The sequence below is a fragment of the Mchenga conophoros genome, linkage group LG15 (genome assembly GCF_057382185.1).
Source record: "Mchenga conophoros isolate Kocher_MC1m ecotype Shallow Benthic linkage group LG15, M_conophoros_male_GT1.1, whole genome shotgun sequence".
Taxonomy (NCBI): domain Eukaryota; kingdom Metazoa; phylum Chordata; class Actinopteri; order Cichliformes; family Cichlidae; genus Mchenga; species Mchenga conophoros.
The window spans coordinates 34,103,692-34,123,940 of record NC_140540.1 but is presented as its reverse complement, the minus strand read 5'-3'; the positions used below and the strand labels follow the sequence as shown (position 1 = coordinate 34,123,940).

General features: G+C 39.9%; 1 protein-coding gene across 4 annotated transcripts; it reads right to left on the bottom strand.

Moving 5' to 3' along the window:
- Positions 1-387: 387 nt before the first annotated feature.
- Positions 388-19,814, bottom strand: cep85l (centrosomal protein 85L). 4 transcript variants are annotated; one of them, XM_085247291.1, is made up of 13 exons: positions 19,394-19,814; positions 17,479-17,567; positions 16,753-17,388; positions 14,575-14,660; positions 12,475-12,592; positions 12,217-12,384; positions 11,953-12,105; positions 10,861-11,015; positions 9,409-9,526; positions 9,279-9,329; positions 8,374-8,481; positions 4,677-4,854; positions 388-1,695 (listed from the first exon to the last, which is right to left on the bottom strand). In XM_085247291.1, the coding sequence occupies exons 1-13, from the start codon at positions 19,437-19,439 to the stop codon at positions 1,529-1,531; spliced, it is 2,073 nt and encodes a 690-aa protein (XP_085103417.1). In that variant the 5' UTR covers positions 19,440-19,814; the 3' UTR covers positions 388-1,528. The 4 variants fall into 4 exon arrangements, with proteins under 4 accessions (XP_085103417.1, XP_085103418.1, XP_085103416.1 ...); XM_085247292.1 differs by having other exon boundaries at positions 16,753-17,385; XM_085247290.1 differs by having other exon boundaries at positions 16,753-17,567.
- Between the last annotated feature and the right edge of the window lie 435 nt (positions 19,815-20,249).

Here is a 20,249-nt window from a genome sequence, read left to right as displayed (position 1 = left end):
GGTGTAACAGGTGTGACTGATACAATTTCACCTGCAAGGCTTCTCAGGTTTTTTCGTATCAGGGCAGGCAAGGCCCTGAACACCAAAGCAGCCAGTCTGGGCGAGTCCACTTACCCGCATTGGCTCCGTTGGCACAGGGTGAAACTCACAGATCAGAGATTAGGAGTGAAACAGGCTTCATGTACACAGAAGAAAGCTAATGCTAGGAAACAAACACGTTTGTAAGTTCTTTGTGAAGCCATGGTGATAGATTAATATTTTCATTAAAAAACAAACAAAGAGACACTAAGTGACTTTTCTATTTTCTAGGGCCGTGCTAGTGAAGATCCTCACATGGGCGTCACTGTCTGCTGTGAAAATGGAGATTCATAAAGACCACACATCGAAACAATCAACAGACAGTTTAATCACACACATACACACACAACAAGCTTGCACATTTGCGTCTTTCCTGCCATAATCTGCCTTATTCACAAGTGCAGTATATATTTCAACAAGATCACTCAGAGAGCACGTACTAAATCTGTTTCATGATGTTTTTATTACATTATAATGATGTAGACCTATTATGGAATCGTTGTGATGTTGTAAGCCATTGTACTGAAAAAAAAAATAGGAGGTGTGTTGTACAGTTCTCTCCTCATATATATCATATACTGCTCATACGGTCTCATTTGTTTCTTTGGGGTCAACTTTGACCGTAAATGAAGATCAAGGTCAAATGCTTAGCCAGCTTAGGTACTCATGTCCCCAAAGGCCTCGTATGTTGTTGTGAAGTTTGAAAACAATCTTTAAAAATTGTGAGTGACATAAAGTTTTACTGATTTGGACATTTGATGTCACCTTTTTGTTCTTGCTTTCAATCAGCTCGAGCTGTTGGTGTCTATCATCAGATGCTAGACTGCTAACAAACAGACAAACAAATGGAACCGATCACCTACTCAGTGCTTTCAGGGGGACAATAATATTCTTTTCATACTTTAAGTGCAATACAAGAATTACTGTTATATACTTACTTAAATATTGTCCCCTTACTTTATCTCAGTGTGCAGCTTGCTTTATATTTGTATATACTCTCTTTAACACATGTTTATAATAACTCAATTACATTCAGTTCCTTCGTACGATCTCTCTTTATTGACCTGACATCAGAGAGCTCCTGCCATGTATTAAAATACAAGTTGCATCCAGCAGCAGCAACACGATTAGCTGACTGCTGGAGAAACTATACAGATGGGCCTTTGGGATCCCAGTGTCTTTCCAAGCAGCTGTTTTTCCAAATTAGCGGATCCTCAAAACTGATTTTTTAAAAGCTTATTAAACAGTTTAGGAAAACATTAACAAACATTGTCCTTGTTCATTAACATGCTCCACCTGGATACTTTTTGACAGGAAGTTTGGGGTTGTCCCATATATATGTGAGCGTGCTGTCCACTCAGCTCCAAAGGGAGATGTCAGTTACTACACAGCAATCATACAAGTATCATTTTGCATTCTTTCTCTGCGAAGTACAGAATGTGAAAGGAAGTCACTGAGAAATGCAGTCACCCATAAACTGATCGTAGCAGTCTGAGATGCTTTTCCTCAGCGCATCGATGTCTTTCCTCAGCTGGCCAACTTCCAGTAGCTTTAACCTTAACTTGTCTTCCACTGCCACCACTTTGCAGTCACTGTCCTCTGCTGAAAAGGTCAGCGCTGAACAGAGAAAACAAAGGAGAAAATGTTATGAAAAAGTCAAGGACAATATTTAGTGAGCCAGATTATGACTGCATGAAGAAATGTGAAGCAGTGCCTTGAAAAGAAAATGATTAGGGCAGAAGGCACCATACACATGTCTCTCATGCAGTGCAACTGTGCTCTATCGCATTGAGACTGTCGCTACACTCGGGGTATGACTCCATGATTAGGGCATCAGGGCACATGGAAACTTCTTTAAGACACTTATGCTTGACTGGTCACGCCCACAGCTGTGCAGAGTGTTGGGAGTCTGCATCAGTATTACGACTGAGTTGGTTTACAGTATTTAGTCCACCTGCCTGTTTAATGGGAAGCATATGTTGACTTTCTGGCTGTGACCCCTTGCCTGCGTATTGCTCATGGTTTACGTGCTGGGTGGGACCTTGCTGTGTCAAGGCCCTTTTAAATAGGACTCCGCCCAGGCTGTGCTGACCGCTAGCTAGAGTGAATGGCCCAAAATTTGTGATGCACTGGCTGCCTGGCGAGTGAGTTTAGAACAATGTGTTGCTCACGATGTCACGGGTTAAACACTCAGTGCTTTGTAAAACAAAAAAAGAAAACTCAGCTGTAAGTTGGGTGTGATGCTTGCTCGCGGTTCATGAGGTCACATGCTTGATGCAACCTTCCTATGGCGCCTAATGGAAGAGGATGGCGAGTGAGTTCTCTCCAGCCAATGCAGACAGCCTTGCGTGTTGCTCACAGAGCCATGAGTTACACGATTGGTGCTTTCTTCATGTGAGTTGGCTGTGACTCCTACTAACATATTACCAGTGCGAGTTATTGTGCTTGGTAGGTCCCTGCTGCATGCAGACATATAGGAATCATATCATTGTTGGGTTTTCCTCTGTATGTATTATTGTAAGGTCTACCTTACAATATAAAGCACCTTGAGGCGACTGTTGTTGTGATTTGGTGCTTTATAAATAAAACTGAATTGAAATGAATTCAACTGTAAGCTACCTGTGGTCCTTACTGGTGTATTGCTCTGAAGTTTGCCACAGTGAGGTCCCATCCAGTGGCTTCAACAGACAGCTGATGGTCCAGCAAGTGAGAACTTATCTTATTTTATATGTTTAAGCATGTTTATTGTTACATTTCTTCTCTATCGGGGGAAAGGAAAGTTAGAAATGACTATCCACTTTTATGCATAATCATTTCTAACTTTCCTATTAGTCATGTTAACAAATACATTTGTTAGCTGGAATATCTGTGGGTTTGGAAATCAGGCACAAAATATTAAACATAGGGACATCATATGTGGATTTACGTCTACTGCAAGAAAACCACTTGTGCAAACAGAAGGTGAAGAAGTTTGATTTCATGATGAGTCAAACACAGCTCTGAGTGGTTTCCACAGATTTATAATCTTTTTGTGGGGTAGGTCAGATGTGAGGAAGACAATCTTTCATAAATAACCTAAAAAGTTCAGAAGGATGATGTTGTAGTCTGGGGCTAGCATCTGTTTATATACGTAAATCTTAAAATCTGTGTGTGGGGAACACTAAGAAAAAAAAAGTTGGGTCACAGCTAGTTTTGTTCATCCAAGTTATAAATAATGATTTTGTGTTTGATAGAAAAAAAAAGATATTTCAATGCCCTGAGATATGTTGTTGAAGTTCAAAGGTTTCTGATAACACAGGTCTCCAGAAAAAAGAAAAACAGAAAGAAAATCAGCTGCGTAGTACGGAAGAGGATTAAGGCCACTTTTTTTTCTTCGTTTCCAGAATTCTGAGAATCATGAGAAAAAAAAATTCTGAGAAAAAAGTCAGAATTCTGACTTTTTTAAAAGAATTCTGGAAAAGAAGAAAAAAAAAAGACATACTCACTATCTTCTTAATCCTCTTCCGTACTTCCGTAGCATGGGATACTTTTGGTAAATTTTATGTTTTTAGGGTGTTGAATCAAAAAATGATCTCCATCTCCTCATGTTTTGCAAAAAACATTGATGCTTCTCTGAACACGCTTTCGCTCTTAGAATATATATTAAATTCATGTAAGAAATCATTAGTGGATATGTTTTTTTTTTAACTCAAATATAGGATACCAGATTTCAGTTTAAAAAGGGAAATTGTATGCTTAATTAAACTTAAAAACATGAGTTTTGCAAGAAAACCTGACGTGATGGAATTTTAAAAACATTTTTCCTGGTTTCAGTGAGTAAAAATCTACAAGAAACAGTCAAAAAACCCTATGCAGATTTTTGGTTGCAAACCTGTGTAATTAATCAGATAATTATAAAATAGTTTTTGCAGCTGTTTATTACCATTTATTTATTTTAAGTTAGTAAACATTAAAGTGATACGCTTTAACAACCTCACTTTACCTCAGCTGTCAATACGTTAAGTAAGAACCATCCACATGTATTTTACTCTGGAAGAGGCTGTAAAATTTTGAGTCTGATTCAGATCCATGAGTCAGTGAAACTCACTTCTGTCAGATGACACCAACAGTATCACCTCAGTATCGCTAAGCACTGTTTTTGTAGTTGTTAGCTCTTCCTTTCCGGCATTACCAAAGCTTTCTTTGAATTTGAGCTGACATTATTGAACTCTGACAGTTATTGAATAAACTCTTGTGATTTTTAGGACATTAGTGGGTATAATGTTAGCTTATAATCAGCAGCTATTGTCGTTGTTGTTGGCTCCAGACAGCTGACAACTGAAATCTTGGAATGGGATTTAAAATTAAATCAACAGCTCCGAAAATGAGTTTGAGAGCCCTATTCCAGGAATTTTACATGCGCACAAAGAAAACTGCTAACTGATTACTAGGTGACTAAAATAAAAAAATATATATATTTTTTTTACAAATGCTACAAATCTTATTTGTATCAAAAAAATCATAAATGTCTGTATTTGTGTTCGCCCTCTAACTACAGTAGGTTACAAGTGATACATAAAGAATAAGTATAAATAAGTATAAAATGTATGCCTACATACATGTCATTCCTAGAAGCAAAGACAGGTTGGGCTCTTTCCCCTGCGCTCTCTGAGCCAAGATGCTGCAGAGACCCTGGAGGTCCAGTAGACAAAGGGACATCTCTTTCAGCAGCTGGTCCACTTCTGGAATTTCCACATGGGCTAAAGAAGACACCAGCAACCCTTCGTCCATCACCTGCTGCTTGTCAGTGAAAAAAAAAAAGAAAAAAGAATTTTTTTTTTAAATATCTTGGAACAACATGTTCCCATGTATCAGAAAACCCACCTCTCAGGGATCACTGCAACTTTCAATCTAGCATGAGTGCTATTTTTTTTTCCTATTTAACATGCACTGACAGCTAGGGATGGGAATTAATGGCAATTTAGCGATTCTGATTTCAATAGCGATTCTCATTGGGTTCTCACTGGCTCACTTTGAAAGTAACCACAATCTTTAAGCAGCATATCAAAGAAATTACATTCATGCAAACTAACTGCATGCTGTGGGATCACAGATTTGTGTATGTTGGAGGCATTTCCCCTGTTTATTGGTCATTACTCAGAAAAGTAATGTGTTACACATATTACACAAAACACTTTTCTTGGAAGTCATGCATTACTTTTAAGAAGTACTGCACTTAATTATTTTTATTACTCCCATAAGAATGTAATTTGTTATACTACTCTTCACATTACTTTTGCATTTCAAACATATTATGCAGACACACATTTTTTCTCTCAGTATTTAGGTATGAACACAAAAGCACAAATGTAATCCAAATAAAATCCAGCACACAGAGACTACAAAGTGAAAGCCACAGTCATGTAGAATATACACGTCTGTTCATGCTTAGATGTACATCATTTAAATGTGAACAGACAAAGACGGAGCCTGCAGCACTGCTCATCGGTGCCTTTTTTACCTATTGAAATTCAGGGTCTCGCTGCTGGTTCAACATGATGGATTATCAGAACAGTTCACTCCACTATAGCTCTCCCCACTTTCCAACTGTTTCCAGACTCTCTCTCAAACCCACACAAAGACTGTTCACCATAGGGGATTCTCCAAGCAAACCTGAGCACAGTGAAAATACAGACTGGCATCTCTCTCACAGGCAAGCTGAAATATTAACTCAAGGGTTGGAGGTGAGTTGCACTAACTTATTCAAGACAATGATCCAGTGAGTATTAAATAACGGCCACTCCCACTGCTCTTGCAACAGTTGTATAAAGATCGAATGGCCAGACACCCCATACTTCCGAAAGACCTCCCACAGAATACTCCAAGGGACATGGTCGAATGTCTTCTCTAAGTCCACAAAAGGCATGTAGACTGGTTGGGCAAACTCCCATTAACCCTCAAGTATCCTTGAAAGGGTAAAGAACTGGTCTAGTGTTCTGCAACCAGGACGAAAACCGTATTGTTCCTCCTGTATTCGACTAACGGATAGACTCTCTTTTTCAGCACCCTGGCATAGACTTTGCTGGGGAGGCTGAAGAGTGTGATCCCCCTATAGTTGGAACAGACCCTCTGGTCCCCCTTCATGATGATGGGAACCACCAGCTGGTCTGCCAATCCAGAGGTACCGCCCCTGACAGCCCTACAACACCCGAGGGGCCCTGCCACCAAGGAATGGTAAATGGACTAGTTCTTATATAGCGCTTTTCTACTCTGAGCACTCAAAGTGTTTTACACAACTTGCCTCATTCGCCCATTCACACCCATTCGTACAAGCTATTTTTTCTATGCTCCAAGAGCTTTCCATATAACATTCACTCGTACTCATACTCCGATGGATGCACTGGAGAGCAACTTGGGGTTAAGTATCGTGCCTAAGGATATTTGACATGCAGATGAGAGTAGAAGGGGATTTAACTACAAACCTTCCGATTAGAAAGTGACCTGCTCAACCACCTGAGCTACAGCAACAAGGAGTTGTTTAACTTCAGTGACCTTACACCAGTGATGGATGAGTCATCCCCCTCGTCCCCAGACTCTGCTTCCTCTACAGAAGATGTCCTAGTGGGATTAAGGAGGTCTTTGAAGAAGAAAGTCTTCCTCCATGTCCTCTCCGAACTCCTCCCACAACTGAATTTTTGCTTCAATTAATGCCCGAGCCACGTTCCACTTGACCTGTCTGTACCTATAGGCTGCCTCTGAAGTCCCACAGGCTAACCAAGCCCAATAGGACTTCTTCACCCTGATGGTTTCCTTCACCTCCGGTCTCCACCATCTGGTTCGGGGGTTACCACCACGACAGGCACCAACCACCTTGCGGCCGCAGCTCAGTGCAGCAGCGTCAGCAATGAGGTCCATTCGAACTCAATGTCCGCAGTCTCCTGTTGACAACCCCACAGGTGGGGGCCTCTGCCAGGCGTTCCCAGCTTACCCTTAATATCCATTTAGGTGCCCCAGGTCTGTCGAACATCCTCTCCCGCCACCTGATACAACTTACTACAAGGTGTTGATCAGTTGACAGCTCAGCACCTTGCTTCACCCGAGTGTCCAGAACATACTTCTGCAGATCTGATGATACAATTACAAAACTGATCTTATGAACTGCGGCCTAGGGTGTCCTGGTGCCATGAGCACTTATGGACACCCTTATGTTTGAACAAGGTTTTTGTTACTGTGGTTTGCACAGAAGTCCAATAACAAAACACTGCTCGATTTCAGATCTGGCAGGCCGCTTTTTCCAGCCACGGCCGTCCAGGTCTCACTGTCACTGCCCACATGAGTGTTGAAGTCTCCCAGTAATGAGAGAGTCCCCAGGAGCAGCACCCTCAAGCACCCCACCTAGGGACTCAAAGGCAGCCAGGTACTCTGAACTTTTAGGCCATGTTATGGAGTAATGCAAAAGTAATAAAACAAATTCAATTCAATTCAAAATCCTGCTCCTCACATACAAGGTTTTAAATAATCAGGCCCCATCTTATCTTAATAACCTTGTAGTACCATATCACCCTATTAGAGCACTTCGATCTCGCACTGCAGGCCTACTTGTTGTTCCTAGAGTATTTAAAAGTAGAATGGGAAGGAGAGCCTTCAGTTTTCAGGCCCCTCTTCTGTGGAACCAGCTTCCAGTTTGGATTCGGGAGACAGACACTATCTCTACTTTTAAGATTAGGCTTAAAACTTTCCTTTTTACTAAAGCATATAGTTAGGGCTGGACCAGGTGACCCTGATTCCTCCCTTAGTTATGTTTTTCCTTCCCACTGTCGCCAAAGTGCTTGCTCATAGGGGGTCATATGATTGTTGGGTTTTTCTCTGTATCTATGAAGCGCCTTGAGCGCCTTCATAGATACATTGTTGTGATTTGGCGCTATATAAATAAAATTGAATTGAATTGAATAGTGTTTTTACAGGGAGTAATTAAGTAACACACTGCCACACTTTTTAAAACAGTAATGAGAAATATATAATAATGGATTATTACTTTGAGTAACAGCACCACCACTGTTCATATATCATTGATAGTTGGAAAGAACTTAATCTCAAAAATAAAGCTGTTGGTAGAGAATCAAGTTTAATAAGTAAATGATCTGAAGACTAAAATTAAAGTAATTTCAGTAAATGATATGCTTAATTTTCCTCTCATGTGATGATCTGAGTTGTGGCTAAAGGTTTGGGGCAGAGGAGATTCAGCACCTATCAATGACTAACCAAAAATCAATTAGACAGGCAGAAGAATTAAGCTAATACTTCCACCACAGATACCTGAAGGAAGGCTGTACTGGGTGTATTCAGGCTTTTTCCCTTTTCTGGAAGGTAAGAATATTGCTGACGAGAAAGGCCTCTTTTCTTCTGCAGTGTTGTGCTGGTAGACTAGCAAAACAAAGAATGTGACAGATGAGCTTATGTTTTCTACAGAAAAATAATATACAGTCATTGATCGTCTTCTTCTTTCAATGTGTTTAGTCTTTGTCACAGTGGATGAGCTCCATCTCACTAGATCCAAGAGCCTATGAGGTCTTCTCCTGTCTAATGCCTTCATTCACAACTGTCCAGTATATCCACTATCCATCCACTGTACATGTCCAAATGATTTCAACTTTGCCTCTAACCATTTATCACATCCCTCGATTATTAAGTGAATTTCAGGCTGAGAGGTACCATAGCTGATTTTGGCAATAAATCAAAAAGTAAAGACTTGGATCTCAAATTTTATGACTGATGCCTGAGCAGGAAAACTTTCTGTTATGTAATCTCACTTATACTGAAGCTTGGAACTGTTCTCAAATAATATCAGCAGGAAGTTAGCCTGGTATTATTATTATTATTTTCTTTAATGAAAATTTTTTTTTTTTTTCTCAATACAGTTTTCTAAGTTTGCAGATAATGCTTTGGTAGGGTGAGGTCGAGGTCAGTGTCTGTTTTGCAGGATGACCACAACACTGCATCAGCCTTTCACGGCTGAGGATTTAAAAAAAACAAAACACAAATTGTCTTCATTACAAGTTTCTTCAGGCGACATTTTTCAAACAAAGTAGCTCTTTTGCTGAGTGATTTTAATTCATTCTCATGTGTTGCTGATCATCTGTGGTCCTCCTGATTATCAGATGTAAAGAAATACAGCATATACAAGAATTGTACAGTGAGGGTGTAGATTTATAACAACCTACCATGAGTTGTGAGGTCAGTCTCTCAATCTGTTCTCGTTGATGCTTAAACAGCTGGAGGTGATCAGACACAACACGTGAATGGCTTCTTCATGTGTTTTGTGTATGTGCATAAATGTGTTTAGAATGCTACCTTGCTGCTGTGATCTTGCTGCTTAATAAGCTGATGGTTTTCCACTTCAAGCCGCTTCAAGTCTTGCATAGGTAGCCTCACTCCATCATCCAAACACTGCTGCACCTTTTGCTGTAGACTTTACCAGAATAAGACATGAACAAAACAGAGACATGAATGAAATGAAAAGAATATCATAAATAGATCATTTAGTATCACTTGTGTCATCTTTACAGTAAATGAAGATGTGTGTTTACAGTTAATGCACGTGAACTGTGTAGTTAACGACAGGAAATACTTCAGATCTGCCAGTGCGCATGTACCATATGTGATCATAATCTTCTGGAACTGTACCCATAAAAATTACAAATACAGGTGGCTCCAAGTGGTACCGCCCTGACCTTCTAGCAGATTCACCTATGGTATAAATGTGAAAGCCCCAGGCAGTTTTCTGAAAATTTGCCATCTGACCTTTACTTTCAGTTCAAGCTCACTGGGATTTAAACTCTTCTGAAATTTTTACTAGATGCATCACTAGAGGCTGAATGTGAAATTCCTATGTGAGTTCCTTCTTGAGATATGGCATTCCCAAGATTGACTTCTGACCTTGATAGGGTGACAGCGATACACTAACAGCGCTTTACGACTAAGGGGTAAAAATGTGTACCCAATTTCAATTTGGCTCCGTCTTCTACAACATTGTCTTTTGAGCAAATGAAGACTGATTGCACCACGCTTGCTTACATACTTCTAGAATGCTCCTTAGACTATTCACTGTGACTGCTTGGATATATGCTGCAACCTTATTACAAATATTAGTGTAAAACAACAAATATCAACTTCTGTGTCAAAGTGCAGATGAGGACAGACCATTAACCCCCCCATGAAAACATATTTTTTAAACTATTAAAAAGAACAGGGAATCCAACTTTGGATTCTTTTCTTTTGATCCAAAGTTTTATTTTCAATGCCCCAAAATTCAACAAATCTTTTCTTCAAGTCTAAACCAAAGTGTAAGCTCAAACCCTTGTCTTATTTTATCAAAACTGATCTAATAATGCTCTCTAAAGAAAACTTGTACGTTTAGTAATGCTATTTTGGACATGCCTTGCTCTGTTGAAGAAGCGCTTTAAAGAGGCAAGGAAAATTGAATTTAATAATTGTTTAACTCATTTCAACTGTTGATGACCTAGGCTAAGATATGAATCTTTCCTAAATTAAAGACGAATTATTTTTGCACTATGGTGATGAATCAGGAGATATCTATCATCCTTTAGACATTCACAAGTACAGCTAATAATAAGACGACATCCAGAGAGCTGTCTAAAAATATCAGCAGTGAGAAAATGACCTTGAAGAACCTATTTTAAATCAGGCACTGTATATTTTCTGATTTTAGTACAGTCCTCACAAATCTGTGAGAAACGACGTACCTTATTTGCACACAAACGTATCATATACACATAAATATACCTATGTACAGATGCAATCAATTCTTTCTCTCTCTTTGCCTGCATCTTCATCTCGATGTCTTTGTCCTTCATCAAAGTACATCCTTCCTCTAGGCTCTTTTTTAGGTGAGACACTATCTTCTCCAGTTTCTTGCATTTCTGCTGTGCCTCCTCCTGCTGAAAATAGAAATATGCACAGTGAGATAGTAGAGCAGTACGAACAAAACCTAATCCTCTCTCTGACTGACTAAATGGGGTCTCACAATTTTAAATCCTGGACCTTAATCTGTTTATACTCTATATAAATAACATACAAATGTCTAAATTATTAAAATATAATTTATTTCTTGATGACATCACCTAATATTGTTTTGGGAAAAGTCTGGAATGGCTTCTAAATATAGTCGAATTGGAATTCCAAGAAATTGTTTAATTTAAATGAGAGCAAACAAAGTATCTAATATCAACAGGCAAATAAAAAATAAAGTCATTGATGAACAAGGTTGAAATGGAAAGACTGTATGAAAATACATTTTTGGTAATTGACCTTCACTTATATTCAAAATCATCCAAGAGTTTTAGTAGATACACCTGGGTTTTAATTTGAAAATCCTAGGTGACATTTTTCTCCAGTTATCGTGTTCAAAAGGTCCACTGCTGGTGGACCATCTTTAGGAGTAGTCTGGGTTACACAAGCAATGTGTACACAATTTTACACATTGCTTGTTCCTTTAAAAGTGATGCAGCACATTAATTGTTTACTGCCCAGAGAAGGTAATGTTGAATAAAAACAGAGCTTAAATGTAGGCTTAGCCTACCTCAACAAATTTTATCTTGTTTTAGGAACATATTTAGACTGTACCCAGTCTAGGGGTCGAAAGCAGAAGAAAAGAGGAGTATATGGTGAAAACAAACAGGATAAAACAAACTCAGGGATTATATTGTAAAACTGTCCTGCAGAAACCCATTTGCACTACGCTCGGAGGACAGAGGAGTCCCTGTCCCATATGAAACGCCACTTGCTTAGAGTTTCCAAGTCTCTAGGATGAAAAATGTCTCTGACTGATCAACCTGACTCACCTCAGGGTGTATGTATGCTCATATATGTGTTTACCCTGTTGGCCTGGACCTGTACTTCATCTAATGTTGGCAGGTCAGAAAGGTATTTCTCCAGTGTCTCTATGCGTTGCTGGTTTTCTTGGTTTTGGTTGTTCTCTCGCTGAAACTTCTTTTTTAGACTACAGATGTAGCGATCCCTCGTTTTTATCTGTGGATGAAGAAAATACATATTCAAACATATGTTTACGTTACTATACTTTCAAGAGTAAAGTACACTTTAAAGAGTAAAAAATGTTATATATATTAATTATTACTGTACCCTTTCCTCCAGTTTTCTGATATCCTCTGAATATTTCTGAGTAATTTGCTTGAAGACTTTGCTGAAATGGATTGTGTCAAGTTCAGCCACAGCTAATTTCTTAACAAGTTCTTCATCACAGGACAACTGATCAGGTGGCTGCTTGCGTGAAGTTCTCATTGTTGAGTCCTTAAAGATGACCAGAACTTGTGCTATAACTTTAATTATAAAAATGTTTTATGTGGTTATTAAATTTGGATATGAATGTTCATTTATTACCTGGATGTTTCGGGTGTGAGAGTCATCAAACAACCTTCTCTGGCTCTTTAAGACCTGATGTATTTTCTGTTCATTATCTCTGATCCGCGCATGTAGTAGCAAGATCTGTAGCTTTTGTCTGAAAGACAGAATTCGTTCCTACTTACAAAGATTCCCACCTGTATTGTTTTTTCCATATGCAATAAATAAATGACTAAAATAAAGTTTATTCGAGAACTGACAGGGTGAACAATTTGGATCTGCAAAAGATACCCAAACATGCCAGATGAAGAGTGAAAGTAGTGACAAAGAGAAGCACCAATGTTTGGAACACTTCAGTGTACCATAGTATTGTTGTGTGTTTTTAGGATTTTTCGCAAGCCTTTTTATACTTCAAAGTAACAAGACTTTTCCAATAAAAAATAAAAAACAACATCAAAGTTGTACATGTAAAAGGTTAGAATTTTGCTTTTGTAACCTTCAGGATGTCTGTGAAGGTTCTCAGTCATCCAGGTCATCGTAGTCAAAGGAGCTTGTAAAGAAAAGCGTCTGGACTTCTTTAAGTTGCTTGAAGACGTTTCACCTCTCATCCAAGAAGCTTCTTCAGTTCTAAGGTCAAATGGTGGGGAGTCCTTGACCTTAGAACTGAAGAAGCTTCTCGGATGAGAGGTGAAACGTCTTCAAGCAACTTAAAGAAGTCCAGACGCTTTTCTTTGCAAGCTCCTTTGACAACCTTCAGGATGCACTGGTGTGGTTTGTAGTCAAATCTCAAACAGCAGGCACAGGAATCACAATATCCACATCTAAGGCCATGATTCTCTGCCACAAAGCGGTAGTTGTAGCTGGTGTTTTTATTTGTTGTTCTTCTCTTATCAAATACACAACTCCTTATTTGCTACCACCATCTTCACTTTTTACTTAAAACTCTGTAAACTAACACAAGTTTTATATTTCCAATGCTAATGGAGTGAAAGCAGGAAAACAAAACAAGTCAAATCAACAAGTGTAAGCCTGGGTGAATAACAATATACACAGTTGCAACTGATCGCAGCTTGTTCCACAATAACTTTCACATATTTAGTTTGAGATAAGTATAGGTATTGGTGGACTGTTCTTATATTTTTCAAAGAGTACACTGAGTACAGGCTGTGGGTCTTTTCTTGGCAGCTTTAAGGGCTCAGGTATGGACAGCTTGCTGCACTTAACCTAGCTGCAACTCTGATTTTTGGCTAACTTCCCTTTTCAGTGCCTTGAGTTTGGCCTCTAGTGTCCTTCTACATGGAGGCTAGTGCTCCTTGAGGCTGTTCACCTTACAGCCAAGCATCACTGCTGCCGTCGTGTAGATCAGATGATTAGATTCAGTGATGGTTGCACTAGGGATTATCAGTAATGCTGCATTCACATCTTCGAGTACACCTTCAGAGGGTACAATCGCTTCTTCCGAATGTTGGAACACTGAGCGAAATGACGAAACTGACAACGAAACACTGAGTTGTTTCGTTGTCAGTCTGGATGTTGGGTATCAACGATCCCATAGATTCCACATCCTCTTCATGTAACCTCCTCCGCCGGGGTTATTTGCATAGTATAATTCCAACAGCTCCCTGTTTTCATCCCTTGTTGACTTATGCCTCTGTCAGTGCGCCACAGGGTGGCTGTGGCTACAATGTAGCTTGCCATCACCAGTGTGTGAATGTGTGTGTGAATGGGTGGATGACTGGATGTGTGAAGCGTTTTGGGGTCCTTAGGGACTAGTAAAGCGCTATACAAATATAGGCCATTTACAATTTATGCCTTCTTGTTCTAGTAGCCCACTTCTCATCAGTGTGTCCTGGTTCCTCAACACCTCATGCCAACCTTGGTTATCTAGACAATGTTCGAGCTGGTATGGCTTCAATTATCTCTTTCTTGCTCATATCCCTATCCAAGGTAGGCATGAGGGGATCTGGTCTGGGGATCCTTACTGGAGACAGACGCTCTGGTCGGGAGTCAGACCCCCAACCTGAAAGTGGGTAGTGTTACCCCTACTCTAAATGTATATATGCATGCATCTGCATGCAAACACACACACACACACCCATATAGGGCAACTAAAATATCTGTCTGTTTGGCTTTCAGTACCTATTTATCTGTTGCTCTCTTTGTCTCAGTAGATCCTCTTTTACCTTAACCAGATTGTTGACAGGCAGGGAGGTCCCTCTCAGCATCTGGTAACACACAAATATAGAGAAGACAAAATCTAATTTATGCACACAGCGAAATCATGACATAATGTAAAAGCCTTAGTTGAAGTCAGTTATAATCATGTAGTAGAGAAAGTTTTCACAGGACTGCCCAGTGAAAAACTAAGTACACCTCATGATTCAGCAGCATGTAGTTCTCTTAGGGTCCTGACAGAGCATTTCAGTTGCGTTAAGGTCCAGACTTGAACTGGGTCATTGCAACATCTTTATTATTTTTTGTGCATTCTTGTGTAGATTTGCTTTTCCCTGTTGGACAGATGGCGTTATATTTACAGTGATGTGAAAAAAATACACTTTTCCTGATTTCCTAACTTCTGTATGTTTGTCACACTTAAATGTTTCAGATCATCAAACAAATTTAAATATTAGACAAAGACAAAACAAATAAGCACAAAATGCAGTTTCTAAATGAAGAAGTTTATTATTAATGGGGGAAAAAATCTAAACCTACATGGCCCTGTGTGAAAAAGTGAAATCACCCCTAAACTAATCCTAACTTGTTGGGCCACTATTAGCAGCAACAACTGCAATCAAGCCTTTTTCGATAACTGGCAATGAGTCTTTTACAGCGCTGTGGAGGAATTTTTGCCCACTCATCTTTGCAGGAATTCATTCACAATGAAGGGTTATTGAACATGAATCGCCTATTTAAGCTCATGCCACAGCATCTCAGTCAGACTTTGACTTCATTTGGGGGGTTTTTAAGCCATTCAGAAGTGGGCTTGCTGATGTGTTTTCTATCATTGTCCTGCTACAGAACCCAAATACCCAAATACGCCTGAGGTCACAAACAGATGGCCGGACATTCTGCTTCGGGATGTTTTGGCAGTCCATATTGTCCAAAACAACCCCACCATCACACTACCACCGCCATATTTCACTGTTAGATCCAAGATAGCGCCGATGTTTGTGGCTCGCCATCTACCTGTCTTACCTGTTCTGTTTTTCGTCTTATTGATAATGTTAACTTTGCTCCAGTTTGTTCTGTGTGTGTTTGTTCTAGTTTTTACCCTTTTGCTATGTAAAGCACTTTGGTCAACCTCTGTTGTTTTTAAAAGTGCTTATAAATAAATTGAATGATTGATTGATACTGTTGGTATGATGTTACTTTTCTGAAATACTATGTTACTTTTACGCCCGATGTAATGGGACACAAACCTTCCAAAAAAATAGACAATCAGAAAGGGGACAAACACTTTTTCACACCACTGTAACTCTAGAATACTATAATACAATGATTGCAAGATGTCCAGTGCCTGCAAAAATAATTACTGGTATGAGCTGTTTGTGCTGACTGTGGTTTTTGAGTTTGGTTTTTGTCAAACATGGTGAATTTTATATCCAATCATCTGAATTTAATTTGGTATTATTTTATGCCAGTTCATAACAGTCATTTCAAAACAGCTTGTTGTACTGTACGGTAAAACAAAAACTTTAAAACACTGGAGACTGTGTGATTGCCCCAGCAGTCTCACAATGTGTTACCAAGGTTACAGTTACAGGGAGTTACAGGGAGGACAAATATCTATTGGGTCATTGGTGACCAATCTAGGTTTTAGGTTAGCAGCAGGGTTTGGGTTGACTTAACAAGCAAACCGTTTTCATATAGCCAAAAACCTAATAACAAAATGTATGAGATTCATCTGAAATGTAACACATTGTAATTTGTGAACTATTGCTAATTGCATCTAAAACAACACCCAACCTTATCTCTAAATAGAGAGCTACATGTTATGATGTTAACAGGGAGAAGTTCATTGCCCCCAACCTAAGACCTCTGTCAAAACCAGACTCAGGGAGGGGTAGCCAACAGCAGCTGCTTGGTGAGATTAAAGACAAGACATATTTGAAAGCCATAGAAAGACAGTGATCAAACCACAAGTAACTACCTCTCTGAATAATAGGGTTGCTGTGTCCTAAATCATCCTTTCTCAATCTATGAGCATATTTACCTACACAGGATCAAGTCGTGGTCTTTTTATTTCCATACTTTTTCACTTTCCTCGTTTCTATGTTTATTTTCACTTTTATATGATAGCTGTAAAACCCCACTCACCTGTTTAAGCCCTGGATCACATTGATGTCGCTGTTGCCATAGTGACTGCTCATCTCCACCGCAGCCCTCTGTTCCAGTATCACTGTTATGACCAAGTTCACCTCCACACTTTCCTTTGAGCCTGTGCTCCATGTGCTCAGTCAGCCACATCTGGGTGCGTGCTTCAAGTTGAACTGGGGACGTTCTATTAGTCTGATGACCCAGTGGAGAGTCCATTTGGTTGTATGAGATGGGTTGATAAATACTGTAGTCCATGTATTGTTTCACTGGTGAAGACAGAGGTGAGAAAAGGGACATATCTGCCTCCAAACCAGTGGATAGCCTGCAATTGTTGTACTGGTAACCTGTGCTGGCACCTGGCGAGTGCTGGAGTAAGCTACTGCAGGCTGTGGGAGAAAGTAGCGGTAAATATAAGTCGACATCGGAAACTTGAGGTACCCTTCTATGCCTATGCTGTAGAACTCTATCTAGGGATCCTTGTGCATTTGGGTTGTACCGATATCCTGCTGTGCTAGTATTGCACGTATCAGTTCCTAATGATAAGTTGGAAAGCGAGGAGCACCTCCGGATAGACTGATGGTCCTTTGTGTCTAGACAACTTTGTGGGTCCAGATGAGATGTGGCTGGCACATGCTGCTGAGAAGACCAGTACGAGTAATTTGTGCTGTGGCTTGAAGCTGGCATTTTAAAAGTGGTTTTATGTGAGGATGAAACAAATGGCCTTACATGGACAGTAGGAATGCCATTATCCTGGCCCAAGTGCTGCTGCAAGAGTGGCTGGGAATACAGATGGGTGGTACTGGAACTGGAGTCATCTAGGGAAAGATATAAAAGGTTAAAGAAAAAATATGGGAAGGATCAAATAACAACACCAACCTATATTTATTGAGAACTGTAAAAAAAAAAAATCCCTTCAAGAAAGGGTTTTAGCATAAAAAAAGAAAAAGAAAAAAGGTACTGTATCCATTTACATAAAGACCGCAGTGACAAGATTGTGTATAATGCATGGATGGCTGTAGCTCAGGAGGTAGAACAGATCATCTACTGATCAGAAGGCTAGTGATTCAATCTATGGCTCCCCCAGTCTGCACGCCACTTGGGCAAGATACTAACCCCAAGTTGCTCTCCATTGCATCCATCGGAGTATAAATGTGTGTGAATGTTAGTTAGGAAGCACTGAAAAGCACTGAAGACAGTGAATGTGGTATGTTGTATAGAGCGCTTTGAGTGCTCCGGGGAGAGTAGTAGCTATATAAGAATCATTACCATTTACCATATATGCTCCTTGGGAAATCTATCTTGTAACTTACGACGCAACCCAAAACTCCTTTTAACCCTACGCCATAATCTTCCAGGGTTTTCAGAGACTTAAGCGCGTGTGCTAAAAGAGTAAGACATTTTCCACCTTTGTCAACTTCTTTGAGATGCCAAATGAAGACTGAACTCAGAGCTGACCTGGAAACTTCAGTGCTGAGATGTCCAAAAATATCCAAACACACCACAGCTGTGCACAGAGCACAGCACAGCTCCACTGTCCTTTCTCAGATTCATCCATAATCAAGATATTTGCTATGAACTTGTCATGGGCCAAGACCACCAAATTCCTCTTTCTTTTTTGTAACATGGTGAGATGACAGGACCTATCACACAGCATTAACTTTCCCTTTGTGAGCTGCTGGAAGCTGGGGTGGAAAGAGAATAAGCTTTACTAAAATCGCTGTGATTACATCAGAATATGAATCTGTTGAGTGCACAGTTGAAAGCTCGGCGGGGCTTTGTGTCGGGGTCCTCCAGTAGGCTCTGTGCAGCAGACAGGCTGACAGAGAGAAACACTTCTCTACCAGACTAAATCTGTAAGAACAGCAGTGGAAGTGTCTCCCACTGATTGTACAAATATAGATATATTTTTACTTGTTATTTATCTCACGAGTCGCTGTGATTTGGACGACAGAGATATGCTGCTTCAGTTTGCTCTGCCCTGCCTACTGAGTAACCCGACTCCGGCTTATTTTCATACTAACATTGATCGGGTGTTTAGCTGGGGGGCGGGATCTCTGCCGAGTGCTGCGTGAGCGTGGGCACAAACAGAGCGAACCAGAGGCGAAATAGTCTCATTTGTGCCTTTTCCAGTGGATTCTTCAGCTACTGTAGTAAATCCTGTCCATATTCAGTTTGTGGGTAATCTTAATTTTCTTTCACAACTTCTAAAAGTTTGACTCTTGGCCCAGAGTAGAGCCCCGATGTGATGTATATTATATTTATATGATACCTTAAGAACTCTTTGTTTTCACAATATGACTAAATTATGTACAGTAATAACGCTTGTTATTCAGGCTACTTCAAAAATTTACCATGAGAATTGTTTAATATAACGGTCATTTAACGATAAACTATAAAGCGTGTTTACATGTATTTTACAACATACGATCAAATATTTGAAGAATATTACTAAATGGACTATGCTGTGGCATCAGATGTCTGTGCTAAAAAATAAAAGCCACGGATGACTTCTGGCTCGGTAACAACGGAACCAACCGTGCCGTATACTCGATATGTTAAAGGATTTAACAAGGACACAGCACTGCAGATGAAACGGAACCAGCTCCTTACTTGGCTATCATGTATTTCCAAAGCTCCTTACCTGTTTTATTAGATTCCATCTTTAAATTAGAAATGATTGGATCCATCTTCAAAATCACTTCTGCATCGCATTTTTTAAATAAAGGTCTTTTTATATCAGAGTAGGGAAAATCACGTTAAGCTCACTAAGATGACAAAGGAGAATAAAAGCAAGACATTCAAGACGCGACAGTCTCCAGCAGCAAAGCTGTCATATATGCATACTTCCAGTAAACGAGGCCGTTCTGGGTTAACCATGAGTGGAAGTGCACCCAGTAATCTCTTCCTCCGACACCCGCATGCGCCTCATAGTAATTCTTCGGCTGGGCTGAAACCGTTCCTGGCACAGTAACGAAATTATTCAACAAAAATGTGCAAATAACGTGAGAAGTCTCGTGCTTTCAGTCAGCCTACAAATTGCTAGGGTGACAAACCGCGGTCAAATTTCTTGCGCTTCTACAGTCACCTTTACGGCAGCGCCTGTTCTCTTTAATTCCCGATCGCATGTATGACAAGCCATTAGTGCCAAATATCGCCCCTTTTCTAACCCGTGGTTTTCTGCCACCCGGATGGCGCCTTGAACGCACCATCCGAGTGGCCAATAAACACGATTCTGATTATGAGGTATTTCCCTCTGGACTGGATGGCACACACGAGTAAATTAAGTAGAAAAATGTCATGTATATAGCCTCTTTAAAAATTGTTTTTTGGAAACCACAAGAAGAGAAATATGTTGCATTCCCTTATGTCATTTTACATCTTCACTGTCAGTAGACAATTGTGAACATATTTTGATCTGGCTTTTTTTCCTTAACTCACTAGACCTGGCACACATTCTACAAAGACAACTCTCTTCCTCTGCTTCAAGCTCTTTGCTT